Source organism: Pipistrellus kuhlii, unplaced genomic scaffold, assembly GCF_014108245.1.
Source record: "Pipistrellus kuhlii isolate mPipKuh1 unplaced genomic scaffold, mPipKuh1.p scaffold_m20_p_11, whole genome shotgun sequence".
Classification (NCBI taxonomy): Eukaryota; Metazoa; Chordata; class Mammalia; order Chiroptera; family Vespertilionidae; genus Pipistrellus; species Pipistrellus kuhlii.
The window spans coordinates 29,230,323-29,249,533 of record NW_023425416.1 but is presented as its reverse complement, the minus strand read 5'-3'; the positions used below and the strand labels follow the sequence as shown (position 1 = coordinate 29,249,533).

The following is a 19,211-nucleotide window of genomic DNA, read 5'->3' as shown; positions in this document are numbered from 1 at the left end:
CCCTCTGGTGGTCAGTGCATGTCAAAGCGACTGGTCGTTCTGCCATCTGGTCTATTTCCATATTACGCTTTTATATATACAGACTGTCTCATAATATGCCATGTTTTCTAATAAAGTTTAAACTGCATTCAGATTTTATGTATAAATGCTTTGTTGAATATGAAGCTTATATGAACTCTAAAATGACCCATTGGTCATGCATTTTTCTCCAGTGACTCCACAGTGCTAAACCAACCCCTAAATAGGTATTAAAAAGGAGATACCACCATGTTTCTTATGAAGTAATGATTGAATATTTATTGAAGTGGAGCAGTTATTGAGAATCAAAGAATAAAAATATGCTTATGCGTTAGCTCTCCAATTTATTTCATTATGTCATCAACATTTAGTATTTAAACACTCAACAAGTAAACAGGTATTAGACTGAATAACCATTTTAAAATTTCTTATTTAATGTAATCTTGTGTGACCCTTGAAATGATTAAAAAGATCCTAAAATCTTTACTAAAAATGAGTAATTACTCTGAGCTAAAACTGCTCCAAAAACAGAATGTGATTCAAATTCTGGATCCCAGGCAGTTGAGATGAGAGGGTGTTGCCTCCTTACATCTTGGCCATCAGGCTCCTGGCTTGATCTGCAAGCTCTAGTTTTGCGATTGTTGAGAGGTGGACTTCATCTGGTCCATCTGCTAAGCGCAAAGTTCTCATGAGGGCATACCTGGAAAAACAAAAAACAGGGATGGCAGGAGTTATCAGAGAGGAACATGATGCTTTCACACCAGTCATCTGATTTTAAGCCAAAACCATTAATTTTGAAAGTCTGACCAAGGCAGTGATAAGAGCATAGCTCGAGGATTTCTGAAATGCCCTTTTAAGTTCTTCCCTTGGGACTTGGTCCAGAGCAGCGGGCTTAATCTCAGTCTCAGTTTGCTGTAGGTTATTATTATAGAATATGCTAGCACTGAGAGGTCTCTTAGGTAAGCCACAAGCATAACTATATAACACTATATTTAGTGCTTTCTTAAGATCAGAACTTGATGGGGCACTGCTTCTGTGCGAGAGGTGGTGGCAGTGGAGGTGGGTATCCATTCCTTCCTGACTCCCAGCAACCAGATCAACAGGAGATGGTCACTGGCAGCTACTGCTGCAAAGTGGACCGAGAACTCCCTGTGGAGGGGTAGGCCATCCTAAGTCTGTATCTAAGCCTGGCCCAGGGCTCCCTTTGGCCTTGTTGCTTGCCCCTCCTCTTTTTCCTGGTGCAGAATGAACCCCAGTGTAAAAGTTAATGTAATTGAGTGCATTGGTCATCTATAATATTAAAAACATAATATGCAAATCAACTGAATGGCTGTCCAGACGAAGCCAGGACTGCAGCTGAGAGATTGAGGCAGTTACAGAGCCTACTCTTACACAAATTTATTGCATCAGGCCTCTAGTCTATAATAATAAAAGCATAATATGCTAATTAGATTGGACATTCCTCCAGATGAAGCCAGGGTTGCGAGATAAGCCTGGGTTCCAGGTGCCAGAGAGAAGCTGGTCCTGGCAGCCATGAGAAGGAAGGTCTACTCTTGCAAAATTTCGTGCATCAGGCCTCTAGTTGTAATCATAAGAGCAATTTTTTTTGGTACTGAGCTCTATATTAACCTGTTAACCGGGGAGTTCCCTTTTTAATTACACAATGTACAACGGGCGCATACTCTTTCACTAGGACGTGTCAGTACATCACACCCAGCGGACTTAATTTTATATTATTTTTTTATTTATACTTAATTAAAATAAAATATATTTTTTTGTTTATTTATGTATAAAGCACAAAGTAAAATACAAAATTATAAATTTTACAAACAATTATAAAGATTACGGCTGAAGCCAGTTTGGCTCAGTGGTAGAGCATCGGTCTGCGGACTAAAAGGTCCCAGGTTAGATTCCGGCCATGGGCATGTACATTGGTTGCGGGCACATCCCTGGTGGGGGGTGTGCAGGAGGCAGCTGGTCGATGTTTCTCATCGATGTTTCTAGCTCTCTATCTCTCTCCCTTCCTCTCTGTAAGAAAATCTATTTTAAAAAAATTATAATATATTTAAAAATACATATTTTTAAAAAATTACAAAAAATATATACCGTCCCTCTCAGGGCGCAACATATATTTCAAGGACGTATTCATATGTCCTGCCCGTTCCCGATAGTGTTTATGTTTGACATATTTATAGGTCCCGCTCGGTTAACAGGGTAAAGTACCAACGTACCTTAGACAGTTTGGCACTGACCTCCCATGCAGTGTCTAGAATTAGTACTTTATTTAGCATTCAATTATACTTTAAGGTAAGTTAGTATCTTTTTCTTCTTAAACAGTGTCAAGGCAGCTGTAGATTTTTAACTCCTAGCCTATCAAATGCAGATAGGCTAGGAGATAGAGAGCTAGATAGATGGTTGTGAAATAGCACCTACTCACATGTTAGCCAGAGGGTAATCCTGGGAAACACCTGCACCTCCACACACTTGGATGGCCCGGTCAATAATTTTGCAGACAGCCCGAGGGGCGGCCACTTTAATCATTGCAATCTACAAAAGCAAGATACAGAAAGAATGTCCTTTTCTCTGACAATACACCATGTGGCAGAATTTGATAGGATCAATATTTTCTTTTGAGATAACAAGGGAACTTTTCCACAGGCATTCACCACTAAAACAGGATCTGATGAAAGCCAACAGAGAAGTCCGCTGTAATGCAGCTCATGCCATATTTCATTCAATAGGATCTTTTGAAAAGAGGTATCTCTTCTAAGTCACTATTTATTTATACCTTGCCTTGTTTCAGAATTTCAGGCAGCTGATACATTACATTCATCACCTTAGGGATCATAAAATAAGTTCAAGAGTTTTCAATAATCTGTTTCTCTTAGCAACTTGATTGGCTTTTAGAAATAAGTGATCATGTTCTTAATTCATATAAGGAAGGGTCAAGATGTTTTATGAAACATATACACAGTGCTGTGTATTTTATATCATTTTGGCCACGCTTCACCAGAACCCTAGGCCCCAGGCAGAAAGGTTAGATATTGTGCCCAAGGCCACAAAGCTAGCAAAAAGGGAGATAGTGTATACAATCACAAGCCCAGTATAAAATCTAGGGTTTCCTACTTTTTCTTGTTGTATATAAATGCTGAAGAACCCTAGTAAGTTTGCCTGAATGGATTGAGCAATGGCCCACAGACTGAAGGATCCCAGGTTGGATTCTGGTCACAGACATGTACAATACATCGGTTGCATGTTGGATCCCCAGCCTGAGTCTAGAATCTAGACTAGATACATGCAGAAGGCAACCAACTGATGTGTCTTTTCTCACATCGGTATTTCTTCTCCTCCCACTCTTTCTAAAAGTTAATGGAAAAATATCCTTGGATGAGGATTAACAAACAACAAAACAAAAGAACGCTGAAGATACATTGCATCCTGAAAATCCTTCCCTAAAGCAAGTGCCATACATCTATAATATTTGAACCAAAATCGCAGGGAAGCTTCTGAATGCCATCTAGGCACCACACATCCCGCAGTGCCCAGAGGGAGGGAGAATCTAGAGCAGGCTTGACATATGGCTGCTACAAGGGCCTCACCTGCTTTCTAGCGCCAGTGTTGCCCAGCGTGTCAATGGTGTGGGCGGCTTTCAGGGTCAACAAGCGGATCTCTTCAATGGCAATGCGGCTTTCAGCAATCCAGTGAGCCACAACCTCCTGCAGGGGAGCCAAGGGCAGCAAAAGACGGAGATAAGCCGGCATCTTATGTCACATGCAATGCACCCTAGTAGTTTGGCGAAAACACTAGTCCAAGGGCTGTTTCCAAGCCTTACTCTATATATCTTTCAGAATATATATAGTTTATTCATTTGATATAACTTCTTTATTAGTTGTAGAACCATAAAGATGATCTATTTTACCTTTCATGATTTTGGCAGTTGTGGCTTTTGAGGAATTAATCCAATTCATCTAAGTTGTTATATTTATATGCTTTGGATACATGCTTGACTGTATCCCAAGGCCCAGAGTGAAGGAGATTCCACTTTAGCCCTCTCCAGTCCAGCTTTTCCCAGACAGCTCTGCGTTGTGAGTTATGGAGAAGCAACACAGACTGTGAAAATGGTACTTCCAGGAACATGACATAGATGTAATTTACCCTGTTGCTCTTGCTAAGTACAACTAAAAACGTGGGGCATTATCTATATTTAAGAGGATTCGAAAAGGCCGAGAGAAGGCAGACCTGCTATTAGAAACCTCAGACGAAAAGAACTACTTGGTGGTGACTTCCCTGGGTTTTCTTTTTTACCTCATGTATCTCAGACTTGGGGCTGAAGAAGCCAGTAACTTAGAAATGCCAAGAAAATGGAAGGCAATTCCATGGTCATTGATTGGAAGAATTAATATTGTTGTTGGTTTTTTTTTTTAAATATATTTTATATATAGAGTTAGAAACATCCATGAGAGAGTCATCGATCAGCTGCCTCTTGCATGCCCCCTGCTGGGGATGTGCCCACAACCAAGGTACATGTCCTTGACCGGAATCGAACCCGGGACCCTTCAGTCCACAGGCCGACACTCTATCCACTGAGCCAAACCGGTTTCGGCAGAATTAATATTGTTAAAGCAATGTGCAGATTCGATGCAATTCCTATCAAAATACTAGTGACATTTTTCACAGAACTAGAACAAATAATCTTAGAATTTATAAGAACCACAAAAGACCCCGAATAGCCAAAGAATCTTGAGAAAAAAGAATAAATTTGGAGGTATCATGCTACCTGATATCAAACTATAAGGCTATAGTAATCAAAACAGACATATAGATTAATGGAACAGAATAGATAGCCCATATATAAGCCCATGCCTATATGGTCAATCTACAACAAAAGAGGCAAAAATATACAATGGGGTAAAGGCAATCTCTTCAATAAATGGTGTTGGGAAAACTTAAATACAAGAAAATGAAATTAGACCACTTTCTTAAACTATATATAAAAATAAACTCAAATGGATTAAAGACTTAAGTGTAAGTCCTGAAACCGTAAAACCCCTTGAAAAAAAAACAGTAGTAAACTCTGATACTGATGTTAGCAATATTTTTGGGTATGTTCCCTGGGGACAAAGACAAAGGCAAAAATAAACAGACGGGCCTACATCAAATTGCTGAAAGCTTTTATACCACAAAAGCCAACAACAAAAAAGGCAACCTACTGAATGGGAGAAGATATTTGCAAATGATAAAGCCCATAAGTGGTTAATATCCAAACTTAAACAGCTCAACATAAAAAAAATTATATAAGGGGCAGAGGACCTGAATAGGAAAAGGTGAAGGGATTAAAAAATACAAAATGATAGTTATAGTCACAGGGATGTGAAGTACAGCATATGATAATTATGTAAGGTGTCAGATGGGTATGAGATTTATCAAAATGATCACTAAGTTATTATATACTGTCTAATCACTGGGTTGTACACCTGAAACTAATACAATATTGTATGTCACCAGTAATTGAAAATATCAATGATTTAAAGTAAAAAGAAATAACACTTTAGATATATTAGGTTAAATAGAATTATTAAAATCAATTTCATCTATTTCTTTATACCTTAAAAAAGTAGCAACTAGAAAATTTTACATTGCATTTGTGACACAATCTATTTCTATTAGATGGCTCTACCCTAGGGGCTGGAACAAGCTCTGAACTGACAACTTCATATGAGCCACTAGTGCTGAGTATCCTTTTTGATGGTCTGAAACGGGATCCTAACTTCACAGACAGACCCAGAGGAATTGGCTGCCTAGCTTCAGCACAAAGGAATGTGTGTGCAGTTGGGACTCTACAGACTGGGGATTTGCTGAAAAGGATTCAGTGGGTAGAAACTGAGTGCTCTACGGAATTGCCAGATTAGTTATTAAGACAGAACTTTAATACAGAGCTGCTAGCTTTAGCGCCTGGAATGTTTAGAAGGCAGCTGGAAGGAGTCTCCAAATTCAGGGAAAACGAATGTTACTTTCACAAATTAGAAAAAAAGAAAAGGCTGGCCTGGATTTTTGTTGATACGCTTACACATCTTTTATTACTTCTGTCAAATCAAGAAGGTCCCAGGAAGTCATACCTTGGTAAAGCCCAGGCTTGCTCTACTTGATACATTAATTTTAAAGAGCAGGAGGGAAATGTCCCTGTAGTGCAGTATTGAAACCTCTCTCATGAAAGCAACAACCGAGCAGAGTGCTTTTGTGTATTCAAGATGCTGTCCCCCAACCTTTCTGTGTCCTCCCTTCACCCTGCTCCAGGGGTTGGATGCAGTCCTGGAAGGAGAAAGCGTAAGAAGTGATAGCTGGTGCCATGAGCAGCGCTGTGGCTACTACGCCAGCAGCAGTGTGGAGTGGCATCCACGGCCCCCAAATTCACACCTTCTTACCTCCGAACCCTTGCCCCGGCCATGTACTAAAGGGGTTCCCCATGCATGATTCCTCTGTGTGTGCCACAAAGCAGGCTGTGTTTTTCCAAAAGAACAATGCTATGACTAAATATATTGCTGGAAATATTTCACAAAAAAGCAAAGATAGCCTACAGAAAAGTTTAAAGTGAAAAACAAATCTACAAGGAAATCAATGCCCTAAAATATATTTGTCCAACAAACACAAGTAAAATTTTGTCACAATGTAAGTTATATTAATATGTCAGCAATTTAAGTATTAAATATTTAACGATAATTTTGTCTTCTTAAAACTTAGAAGGGTTTTCTGAGGATGATTTGGATATCCTACTTACCTTAAAGGCAAGTTTTCAGCCCTAGTTGGTTTGGCTCAGTGGATAGAGCATCAACCTGCAGACTGAAGGGTCCCAGGTTCGATTCCAGTCTAGGGCACATGCCTGGGTTGTGGCTCAATCACCAGTGTGGGGCGTGCAGGAGGCAGCCGATCAATGATTCTTTTTCATCATTGATGTTTCTATCTCTCCCTCTCCCCTTCCTCTCTGACATCAGTAAAAATATATACTTAAAAAAAAGGTTTTCAAGGAATCTGAAATACCTTCTCTCATGATAAATGTTCTCTAATTTTGATTGTGCTTTGTAAACAGCAGACTCAGTAGTATGTCATTTATAGAGAGAATTTTTTAAAAATCATGAATATCCCACCAACTATTGGTTCCTTGTCTACTTACATTTCCCAGTGACAGGGAACTCACTTCTTCCTGAAGCATCCATTTCATTTTTAAATCTCTCTCCTCTCACTGAATTTTAAGCTGTTTTCCTCTATCTTTATACTTATCTATACTAATTCTTCCAAAAAATTCAAAAGCAAAGCAGTCCCTCCTCCTATGACAGCCTTCTCATGTCCACATACAGTATAATGTTCCAGAATCTCTAGAGAACGAGAATCTGAGAAAGCTGAAGGGTGGTCCACACTCTCCATGCTGAAGTGTTGAAGCACTTTAGGAGTTACTTAATCTTGCACAAAGGTAAATCTCTCCCAGCAGACTATATTTAAATACAGACATAAATGTACTTTGGGGGGAAGAATCACCGTGTTTTATGTAGAAGAAATCTCTCTCTGACCAAATGCTGCTTTGGTTCCAAGTTAGTGTAGCGCATGGGGCTGTAACAGATTGAAACAGTAAATAATTGTCCTTACATGTGAGTGCAGTTTTTTCTTAAAGGCCACCCTTTGTGCCGCCCGTTCGCACATGATCTGCAGAGCTCGCTCAGCCATACCGACAGTCCGCATACAGTGGTGGATTCTGCCAGGCCCAAGGCGGCCTTGGGCAATTTCAAATCCCCTTCCTTCCCCTGTGAGAAAGAAACATGAAGAGCAAAGTAGCTGCAGCCCATTCCTTGTGTTAGTTACTCAAATCCTGAGAAAATGATGAGCTGCCCTTCAATATAAATGACATTCTGGTAGGAAACAAGTCAGTTCTGTAATTAGGTTCATTACACATTTACAGAACCTTGGATTTCTCTGATTTTTAAATCGCCATCATTAAACACTGTGATCAAATTTAAGAACTCTTGAGTACCCACTATGCATAAGCTATTTATTAGTGCCATGATGTTACAAAGGAAGATTAGCCACTAGGAGTTTAGAGACAAGAAGAGGAGACCGGGTGGGTGGGAATACAGGATGTGGAGGACAAAGGCGACGAAGGAGAAGAGACTGGAGCCTTGGCTGGCAGGCCTGGGTCTTGCAGAGTGGATGGGGTGGGGAGCACTAAAGCCTTCCAGAAGAGGTGCCATCTGCAATTCTCTGAAGGAGGGTAGGATTCCAGTAAACAGGAGGGCGGAGTCCTTCCAGGCACACAGTGTTCTAGGTTATTTATGCTTCTAACGTGTTTGTAAGAGTTGAATTTAGAGTTCTGAGGTTTTCTTAAACAGAGGCCTGGAGGTCATGTTTTAGGAAAAAGCATGTGGCTCTGAATTCTATAGCTGTTTATGTTTTCAATTGATGTGATACAAAACCACAATCAAACACTCTAATAAAACATTTTTCCATGTAAGAAAATCCACAAAGTGGAATAATATTCCCTTGTAAATGGAGTAAGAGGGAGAGTATCTAAATTAAGGCAGACTTCATGTCTTTTCCCTATTTAGACCTGGAAATATTTTAATACACAATATAGTAGAATCATTTTTGCAAACTTTTCTCACCTAGTATTAAATTGGTGGCAGGAACTCGAACTTGATTAAAATGGATCTCAAAATGTCCTCCATGCAAATAATCTATCAATTAGAAAATAAAATTTTAAAGAACAAAATGAGTTAACAAAAAAAAAAATAGTTCCATATAATTAATCTGAAGTATAATTACTTAGACAGTAGGATTTAAAAGCCTCATATGGCACAGACATTCCCAGGTAGATCGGAGCCCTGAGCCAGCCCCTAGAATCCCGTGCCCTAGAACACTCATCAAATGTTCAAGTTAGAAGAGTTTTTTTTATTTTATATATATATATATATATATATATATATATATATATATATATATATATTTTATTGATTTTCCACAGAGAGGAGGGAGAGGGATAGAGAGCTAGAAATGTCGATGAGAGAGAAACATTGACCAGCTGCCTCCTGCACAACCTCTGCTGGGGATGTGCCCGCAACCAAGGTACATGCCCTTGACCGGAATGGAACCTGGGACCCCTCAGTCCACAGACCGACGCTCTATCCACTGAGCCAAACCGGTTTCAGCCAAGTTACAAGAGTTTTTAAAAATAAATTTGACTCACGGCTTTTGAACTATCCTAGAGTTGTAGGACCATTAAAAGGGAAGATGGGCCTGGCCAATATGGCTTAGTGGTTGAACACCGACTTATGAGGTCACGGTTTCATTCCTGGTCAGGGCACATGCCTGGTTTGTGGACTCGATCCCTAACAGGGGCCATGCAGGCTGCAGCCAATCAATGATTCTCATCTTTGGTGTTTCTGTCTCTTCCTCCCTGAAATCAATTGGAAAAAAACAACAACAAAAAAACCTGTATTTTTAAAAGGGGGAAGATGGCCCCACATCTCAAATCAGATTATTTTATTATTGCTGCTGCTTTGAATTTTTTTCTATATGGGCTTCTGAAGAAAATTTTGCTTCCGAACAAAAAAAGGTTCTAATAGTTCAATAATTGAAAATGAGCAATGTAATTTAAGTTTCTTATCACAGCCAGCTCAGCACTGGAGATGAAGCAGGCTGGGCCTTCAGGAATGTTTTCCGCAGTGTAGGCTTGATCACAATGTGTCACTTCTTGAAAATGCTGGCTTATCACCGAGACTGGGAACACATTCACACTTGTCTTACAGCACTGCTCCTCCTGCCCAGTTCTGGAGATAATCTCATGCTAACCCCACACCCTTTTCCTGTCAGAGTGAGGTTAGTAATCAATCTTCTCCACACTGTTTCTTTTGGCCTTGGACATAGGGCGTTGGAGAAGTGCTGGTGGATTTCTCATACTGAAAATTCTAACACAGGCTCTGCACTGGAGGGTATTTGCAGCCAGTCGATGTTATGAGCCCATTGTGGGAGTCTTTCAGGCTGTTGGTCTGCTACCTAACTTCCTGTGCACAACTTGCTTCGGTGAGCTGCTTCATCCCCCTCTCACCAACGCTTCATCTGTGGGTGCATTCTATAGCCGATTCTCATAGAAGGTGATCATGTCAGATGTTCTGCGAAACTTGAACTTTTAAAAAAATATATATATATTTTTATTGATTTCAAAGAGGAAAAGAGAGAAATATCAATGTTGAGAATCATTGATTGGCTGCCTCCTGCATGCCCCCCACCAGGGATCAAGCCCACAACCTGGGCATGTGCCCCCGACCGAAATCAAACTCAGGACCCTTCAGTCCACAAGCCGATGCTCTGTCCACTGAGCCATACTAGCTAGAGCAAAACTTGCACATTTTCATTGCACAACAACAAAGAGAAAGCCAGTGTCACCACAGAACCAGAAATTCAATAAACTTTTTCATAGCAATATCAACTGCTATATAATCACCAGGCTACCTAATGTACTCTTCCTTTTTTTTTTTTTTTATACATGTTTGTAGTTAATCTTTGTCTCCTCCCTGAAGCATGTAAGCTCTATGAGAGGTCACTCTCGTTTTCACTAATGTACACTAAGCACTAAGAACAGTTCAGCACTCAGATACTTGCTGAGTGAATGACCTGAGTAGCAAGGAAACAACGTCATGAGCCTGATGTAGGTGGCAGGTAACGAAAGTGTCCTTGCTGCCTGGCCAGCATGGCTCAGTGGTTGAGTGCCAACCTATGAACCAGGAGATCACGGTTCTATTCCCAGTCAGGGCACATGGCCAGGCTGAGGCTCAATCCCTGTGTGGGGCAGGTAGGAGGCAGCTGGTCAGTGATTCTCTTTCATCATTGATGTTTCTATCCTTCTCTCCCTCTCCTTTCCTCTCTGAAATCAATAATATATATATATTTTAAAAAATAATATATATATATTTTAAAAAGGTATCGTTTCTTCTTAGAAATTTCATGCAAGGACAGAAGGAAAAGTTTTGCATTCAATTCAGTCAAAACTCATTACTAACAGCTCTTATAGGATGATTAAGAAAGCTAAAAATAAATGTTATTGTGGATTGCCTAGATTTCATTTTTCTAGGTATATTTTACATTGGTCCATCCTCCTGGATGACAGAAGGCTGGCAGTCAGAGTTGTTCCTGGAATACACCCTTTCCCCAAAGTAAACAAAATGCACCACCTCTCTCTTTATTTGTTGGCATTTATATTAAGGCAGTCGTTAGGGCCAAAAGACTTCTAAGAACATATGTCCTACATTAAAATGCAATCTGTTCCCCTTCAGTCTAACTACACACTCCAGTCTTCCAGCATAGCCGTGTTGATGGAGCGCTTACCCATGTAGCCAAAAACTGACAAAGGCCTTATCACTTCTACTCCAGGTGTGTTGAGAGGAACAAGGATCATGCTGTGTTGTTTGTGTCTGATCAAAAGAAAAAAATGTTAGGAGAAGTCTGTGAAGTGGAAAAATAAAACAGATGTTAGGTGGAATTATGACTGTCATTTTTGTTGTTGCCATCATATAATCACTTAAGTAATGAAGTCTAAAACGGGGTGTAAAAATAATATATCCAGCAGTCGGATGCAGGCTGGGATCTGGAACAATAGTGAAAGTTATGTAAATGAGGCTTCTCATTGTGCAACAATGGGAACTGATATACAGTGTTAAACATTTCAAGAGTTTGATCTGAATATCACTTAATTACTTACAGACAGTTCTGAAAAATTTTATGTCTTGTAATCTGACCCAAAAAGCTTTGGGAAGTAGCGACAACTTTTAATACAGGAATTGCCACAGTGAAGAATGTACAGCAACATTTCCTAAAATATGTCCTAAATATATCTTTAAGCAAAAAATTAGTGAAATGCGAATGTGTGACATTCAATATCATAATATATTTTGTTATGATTTATGAGCCCAAATGGTGCATTTTAAGTAAATGAAACGGATAGGGAGGAAGACTGACTTGTGCTCCTACAAAGATCTCAATCACAATTGTTTTATTACCTTGCGGCTGTGGCATTTTTAGTTCTTCCCAAAACAATTGCAACTTTGCACTCTGGATTTCCAGCTCCTAAAACCAAGGGGAAAATAAGCAGGATGCATCACAAAAATAATTTTTTAGTCTGACTTTGTATCCTAAAAGTACTAATCCTTCCAAGTTTATCCCTGGCAAAAAAAACAAAACAAAACAAAAAACAAAACAAAACAAAAAAAACCCCCACAAACAAAACAGGAAAAATCCTTGATTTAAAAAAAAAATGCTTATGTACTAAACTGAACAACTCAAGAAAGATGACTTGGCAAGGCCATCAATGGAAGCTGTGTACAGAAGTACCCGGAAGTCAAAGAAGCCACGAACAGCTGCAGCCTTTCAGACAAGGTGACAAGCACTCCCATTCACACCACTTCAGATGCAGCCAGCCAGGAAGGCTGTGAGATCCTGCTAGTGCATTTCCTCCTGTTTAGATCTGTTTTCTGACTATGGACAAGGAGCTGTTAAAACTCTATATTTACTCCCCAACCAGTGGCTGAGAAAACTTATTTCCCCAGCAAGACAGCTGGACAAGGAGGAACCTACTCGAGTGAGGGTCTCAGCACCAGTCCCAGACTCCATCCGTGGCCCTAGCCATACTGTGGAGCAGCTGAAGAGGGTCTACTGGGAGCTCTCCACATGTGTGAGGCCCTGATTCCACCTTCGGTAAGCCTATGATTGTATGTTTGTGTGTATGTATGGAAGGGTTAGAAATTTGAAATGTAGCTTCTCTCATTTTAATGTTTTGTGTTTTTTTTGTTTTGTTTTGTTTTGTTTTGTTTTGTTTTGTTTTTACAGTTCAGAGGTCTGGGACAATTCCCTAAAGGAACCTATTTTCAAAAAAGTACATTTCATTTTCACCAGTTAGTTGAAGAACCTGGTCCCAGAAAACAATGCAGTGCAAGAAAAATGGCAATGAGAAACTCAAAAATACTTTTTTAAATATACAAGTGAACCATGATTCAAATATAAAACCAATTGCAATATGGCATGAACTTAAGTAATATAAAGTGTAAGGAAAGCTATTCTAATTGTCCTCGATGCTCCTGAAAATGGCCAAGGTGATATTACCTCAGAGAAGGACACGCAACCTATCAGACTACTTGGACCAGCACTGAACAATACAGGGTGTCCCAAAACATGAGCGCCCACTTTACAGTTGATATCGCTCAACTGATGTTCTCTTCTTTGCAGCCAGACTAAATGTTGAACAAAGGAAATTCATCCTAAAATGCTACTGGAAATTTGAAAATGCAGTTAAATACAAACACTGCCTTTATAATTATGGTATCAAAAAATAATGTGTATACACTTTAACATCTGATAACTCACCTAATTTTCACTTCCTTTCAGGTTAACTGATTTGAAATAAAGGGTGAAGCCTGACTAAGCTTTGAAAAAAGAAGTGTGTATATATATTTTGGGACACCCAATATTAACATAGTCCTATAAGGCAAGTGCTATGTGTTGGTTTCAAAGTTTAGAGACATCCTGTGGTTAACTATGTCTGTGGCTGCAAGAAAGAACATAAATGCTACTTCTCCTGACGATGTAAAAGTGGCAGCTGTGACAATCTACAATAGCCAGAATTTGGAAACAGCCTAGGTGCCCGTCAGCAGATGATTGGATCCAAAAACTATGGTACATCTACACAACGGAATACTATGCTGCCATAAAAAAAACAAGGAATTCTCATCATTTGCAGCAACCTGGATGGAATTGGAGAACATCATGCTGAGTGAAATAAGCCAATCAATGAAAGAGAAACACCACATGACCTCACTCATTTGTGGATAATAAAGATCATTATAAACTGATGAACCAAAAGATAGATACAGAGACAGTAAAGCAACAAGCAGATTGTTAAATTTCAGCAGGGAGGGGAGGAGGATCTGGGGGAGATAATAGATCAACTGAAGGACTTATATCCATGCATATAAGTACAACCAATGAACATAAAACTCTGGGGAGGGAGGGGATGTGTGGGAGGGAGGGAGGGGGAAATCAATAAAATATGTAAAAATAAATAAATAAATGTTTAAAAAAATAAATAAATAAAAATAAAAAGTTACTCTGAAGAAAAAACAAGTGGCAGCTGTGGCTGATACTAGGTACAAGATGGAAGGAAGGGATACAGATAGAGAAAGGGGTCGGTGCACCCATAGGCTTGTGTTATAGTGAAGCCGGAGGAGATGCTGTCCAATGTCCAACGAGGATTTGGAGAAAAAATTTAAAGATCATTTAACATTTAAAAAGTAACAAAAACTTTGAAACAACAATATATATATATATTAGGAAAGGCAGGGAGTTGGAGAGTCAATGGGTTGTATCTAAAATGAATAAACTGGGAGAGAGAGAAATAAAAAACATTTTACTTAAAATTAGCAGAAACCAGAGAACTAAAACCAGAAACTTGTAGGAGAGTCTTCTCTGGGGTAGGCTATTGGGGTGATGAGGGATTGGAAGCGTATGCTCTTAACTAGATTCTGATTCATTACCACTTCTAATTTAAAAATCATAATGTTTAAACACTAGCCTGCCATCTTGTAAACAAATCTGTAGATCCCTTCGGAGGAGGAGACAGAAACTTGCTGAGTAAACTGCAGTATGTTCTCTTTTCTCTTTCCTAATCTCCTCTCAATTAGAACATCTAACATGGCCCTGGAGGACCCATTTCCTACACAGGGTGGGGCGTTTCCCCTCCTCTTCTATGTGATAACACACAACTCCAGAAGTCCTTCATGCACACTCTGCCTTGCAGTTAAACTGATTTTTAAAAACCCACTAAAAAAAAACTTCCATCCAGGAAAGGGAATAAACGGGAAGAAGGTAGCGTGCCTACAACTGATGACTATTCACTTACCGGCTGGGAGTGGAATAAGGAAGCACCTTAGACTGATTTTGATCTTGAAGCCCATGACTACTCCCTAGACTTGGCAGAACATGCAATCACATGTTCACACATGTAATTCAAATCGTGACTAGGAAGTAAAGGAGAAGCCTTTTCATTAACTTAGGACATTTAAAAAAAAAAAAACACCAATATTAAATTGGCCATTAAATACCACACTGTAATCAGATTAGGACATAATGGTATGACTTGGGCTTCATTTTCACTAGGATCTTTTCTTTCTCAATTTCTATCTTGGTAATCAAGAACATTTTGGGTAAATCTTTTAATGTTTCATGGATCTTCATCAAGATGGCCAGAAGCTAAATCCTTCAAAAGTAAAATCTTCTAACTCCTTTAAACCTTAGTTGAAAGCCCCATTTTCCTAATATTCAGAATATATGTAGTTTTCTCTAATATTTCCCAATAGCATTTCTTGCCTTGCTCTATCATAAAAAATTGTTGCTATGACTTTGTGTTAGTGCCCAATACATTTCAGATATCTGGTAAATTTTGAAGAAACTAAAAAATAAGGTAGCCTGGGCGGTGTGGCTCTGGCTCAGGGGTGAAGTGTTGACCAAGTCAGGGCACATGCCTGGGTTGTGGGCTTAAACCCCAGTAGCAGGTAAGCAGAAGACAGCAGATCAATGATGTTTCTCTCTCACTGATGTTTTTAATCTATCCCTCTCCCCTTTTCTCTCTTTAAAAATCAATAAAATGCCCTAGCTGGTTTGGCTCAGTGGATAGAGCCTTGGTCTGTGGACCAAAGGTCCAGGTTCAATTCCAGTCAAGGGCACATACCTCAGTTGCAGGTTTCTCCCAATGCCCAGGCCCTGGTCAGGGCTCCTGTAGGAGGCAACCAATTGATGTGTTTCTCTCACATTGATGTTCCTCTCTGTCTTTCCCTCTTTCTTCTACTCTCCTTAAAAAATCAATGGTAAAATATCCTCGAGTGAGGATTAACAACAACAAAAATAATTAAAAATTAAAAACAAAAAAGAATTTGTGCACTGGGCTTCTAGTCCTATATAATAAAAGGGCAATATGCAAATCTACTGAACAGCGGAACGATCAGTTGCTATGATGCGCACTGACCACCAGGGGACTGATGCTCAATGCAAGAGCTGCCCCCTAAAGGTGAGTGTGTTCCCACAGGGGGAGCACCGCTCAGCCACAAGCAGGGCTGATGGCTGGTGAGCACAGGGGCCTGCCTCCATGGTAGCACTAAGGCTGTCCAACTGTGGCTTAGGCCCACTCCCAGGGAGCGGGCCTAAGCCATCAGTTTGACATCCCCCAAGGGCTCCCAGACTGCAAAAGGGTGCAGGCTAGGCTGAGGGACCACCCCCTCAAAGTGCACAAATGTTGTGTACCATCTATCTATCTATCTATCTATCTATCTATCTATAGATAGATAGATAGATAGATAGATAGATAGATAGATAGTACACAGTATACTCTGGCTGGCTTTGCTCAGTGTTTACAGTGTTAGCCTGTGCACTAAAGGGTCGTGAGTTTGGTTCCCAGTCAAGGGAACATAGTACTTGGGGATGTCTGGGAGGCAACCTATCAATGTGTCTCTCTCACATCCATGTTTCTAACTCCCTCCACTCTAAAAAAAAATCAATGGAAAAAATTATCCTTGGGTGAGGACTAACAACAAAAGAAGTAAATAATTATTTGATTCTCCCTAATCTAAAACAATTCAGATTTAAAAAATAAAACTTCTGAATTGGCTCTTCTTTGGGGGGTTAATAAGTAAGGAAATATGGGTGGATGCATAGGTTGTAAATTTTGAAATATTTTTATTTAACCTTGATGTCTCATAAAATAGAAAAAAACCCTCATATATCATCTCATCTTAGCTACAAGCAGAATTTGGCAAGTATAGCAGCTAAAATGTCCCTCTTCAAAAGAGAGTTTTGCTCTTTTATATTATTTTAGTTAGTGAACAGGATACCAGATGTCAAAAATGAAATATATTAGAGGAAATCTGAGTAGACCAGAAACATTTAAGTATATGTCCTGTCATGTACCTTCATTAATGAAAATAGATGGCATTGGTAAAATATTTTTATTTTGAATTCAAACTCTGTGGTATTTCAAGACTGCAAGTGCCAGAATAAGTCAGGCTGAAAAATGACATCTCCATGATATTTGCTGATGAATTTTAATTTCTTAGACTCTTACAAACCACATGATTATTAAACGAAGTCATTTCCCAACACAATGAAAAATGACAGGTGGGGAAGAAACTTGACAGCTGGTTTTGGATGTGGTCTGTAACAATAAAGAAAGTGCCCGGCTGGTGTGGCTCAGTGGTTGCGTGTCGACATATGAACCAGAAGGTCATGGTTCAATTCTTAGGGTACATGCCCTGATTGCAGCTCGATCCCCAATGGGGATCTATGATGTTTCTCTCTCATCGATGTTTCTATCTCTATCCTTCTCCCTATCTTTCTCTAAAAATCAATAAAACATTTTTTTTAAGAGAAAGTGATTTTAAACAGTTATATAATATGAAGCACAGGTAGCCATCTGCAAAGTCTCAAAGCTATTTCTTCTACTAACATTGAATTTCTGAGGTGAAATACTTAAACTTCATTTGGTCTTAGCTTTAAAACTAATACTTAATCCAAGTTGGAATAAAAATCATTATGAATTAAGTACCATTTTACAATGAAATTCCCACTTGTTAAAAATAATGTTTTATCATACAATCATACAGTTTTTTGAAAAAGCAATCTTATGTGTTCTCTAAAAGTATGTGTGTTTTTAATGCGGGAAGCACTCTGAAATCCACTCTGAAATTCACTTATTAGATATGAATTTTCCTAGACATATAGTAAGTGTTTAATAAATGTTATTTGCTGCAACTACTATTGCTGTTGTAGTTACAGAATACCATAGGATCAAAATCAATTCCAAATAGAGCAGAATTGAAAAATTAAAAAATTTTAATAAGCCATAAGAAATTAGAGGAAAAAAATAATTTTTAAAGAAATCTCTGGATGGGAAAAAATTTTTAAACTTTAAAAATGATAAATGAAATCAAAGAAAAAGGTAAGTTGGCTTATCTATATAAATTATTATACATTAAAAAACAAAATTAAAAAGCAAAAACAAAAAAAACCACCAATTTTTGGGAAATATTTCACACATGGCTGGCAAGGGCATGGGAGAGAGGAGTTCTAAACTGTTAGAAGTCATTTAGAAAGAAGCAAAGTGTTAATCAAGTAAAACATTCTCTTATCAAGGTTTTAGGGAAAATACCGAGTTTCCCCCAAAATAAGACATCCTCCGAAAATAAGACCTACTTACAGGTTTCCTTCTGAGTGAAATATAAGGCCCCTTAGGCTAAACATGAGAGATTTGATCCACTGATTCTGAAAGAAATAGTCACAAGAAATTCACCAGGAAATTCAGGAATTGGATTGTTATGATGATGTTCCAGAAGATGATGACATGATTGTCATTGAATAAATGAGTAAATTCTTGATATTGAAGGATTCACAGTTTGTCTGGTTTGTGTTGACAACTATCGTAGTACCGTACCGTATACAGGTAATAAATTTCCTTTATTTTCATTTAACAATAATTGTGTACCGTATTCTTCTTCATGGAAAAATAAGACATCCCCTGAAAATAAGACCTAGCGCACCTTTGGGAGCAAAAATTAATATAAGACACTGTCTTATTTTCGGGGAAACAGGGTAGATACTTCCATACATGATTGGTAAGAATACAAAGTAATACCATCTCTATAGAGTATAATTTGGCAATATCCATCAAAATTACAGATTCATTTAGTGTTTGATTCATCAATTAAAATTCTGGGTATAGCCTACAGATATAGCTATTCCTGAACAAAACAACTGATGCATCAGATCATTCATTGCAGTAGTATTGTTTGCATTTGCAAATAATTGGGCATAAATCAGTATCCATCAGGAGACTATTTAAATATACTGTGGAATGTCCACATAATGGAACCCTTCCAAAAAGAATGAAGTTTTCTATGCAATTAGCTTTCTAGGATTATTCTACAGTAGAATAGAAGAATGCTATCTTTTGTGTAAAAAGAAAAAAAGGAATAGTTACCGAGTCACATTCTTCAATACTTCATAGTAAGATTTAGATTAAGTTGTTTCTCACAACATTTATAACTATGAGAGCTCTGTAAAATCATTTGTAAAAGCAAAATATTAGAGACATTCTAAAAGTCCTATAATAATTGAAA

General features: G+C 38.7%; 1 protein-coding gene across 2 annotated transcripts in view; it reads right to left on the bottom strand.

The window, feature by feature from the left end:
* Positions 1-342: 342 nt before the first annotated feature.
* The window catches only part of ACAD11 (acyl-CoA dehydrogenase family member 11), a 59,281-nt gene continuing 40,412 nt past the window's right edge, over positions 343-19,211 (bottom strand). Inside the window, exons 14-20 of one of the 2 annotated variants that reach the window (XM_036431468.2) lie at positions 12,057-12,123; positions 11,386-11,471; positions 8,667-8,738; positions 7,657-7,811; positions 3,618-3,734; positions 2,456-2,565; positions 343-718 (exon numbers count right to left, since the gene is read on the bottom strand). In XM_036431468.2, coding sequence (XP_036287361.1) covers positions 604-718; positions 2,456-2,565; positions 3,618-3,734; positions 7,657-7,811; positions 8,667-8,738; positions 11,386-11,471; positions 12,057-12,123 — 722 coding nt within the window. In that variant the 3' untranslated portion in view covers positions 343-603. Of the gene's footprint in view, positions 719-2,455; positions 2,566-2,615; positions 2,855-3,617; positions 3,735-7,656; positions 7,812-8,666; positions 8,739-11,385; positions 11,472-12,056; positions 12,124-19,211 lie in introns of those variants that run through there. The other variant, XM_045579285.1, reaches the window with a different exon arrangement.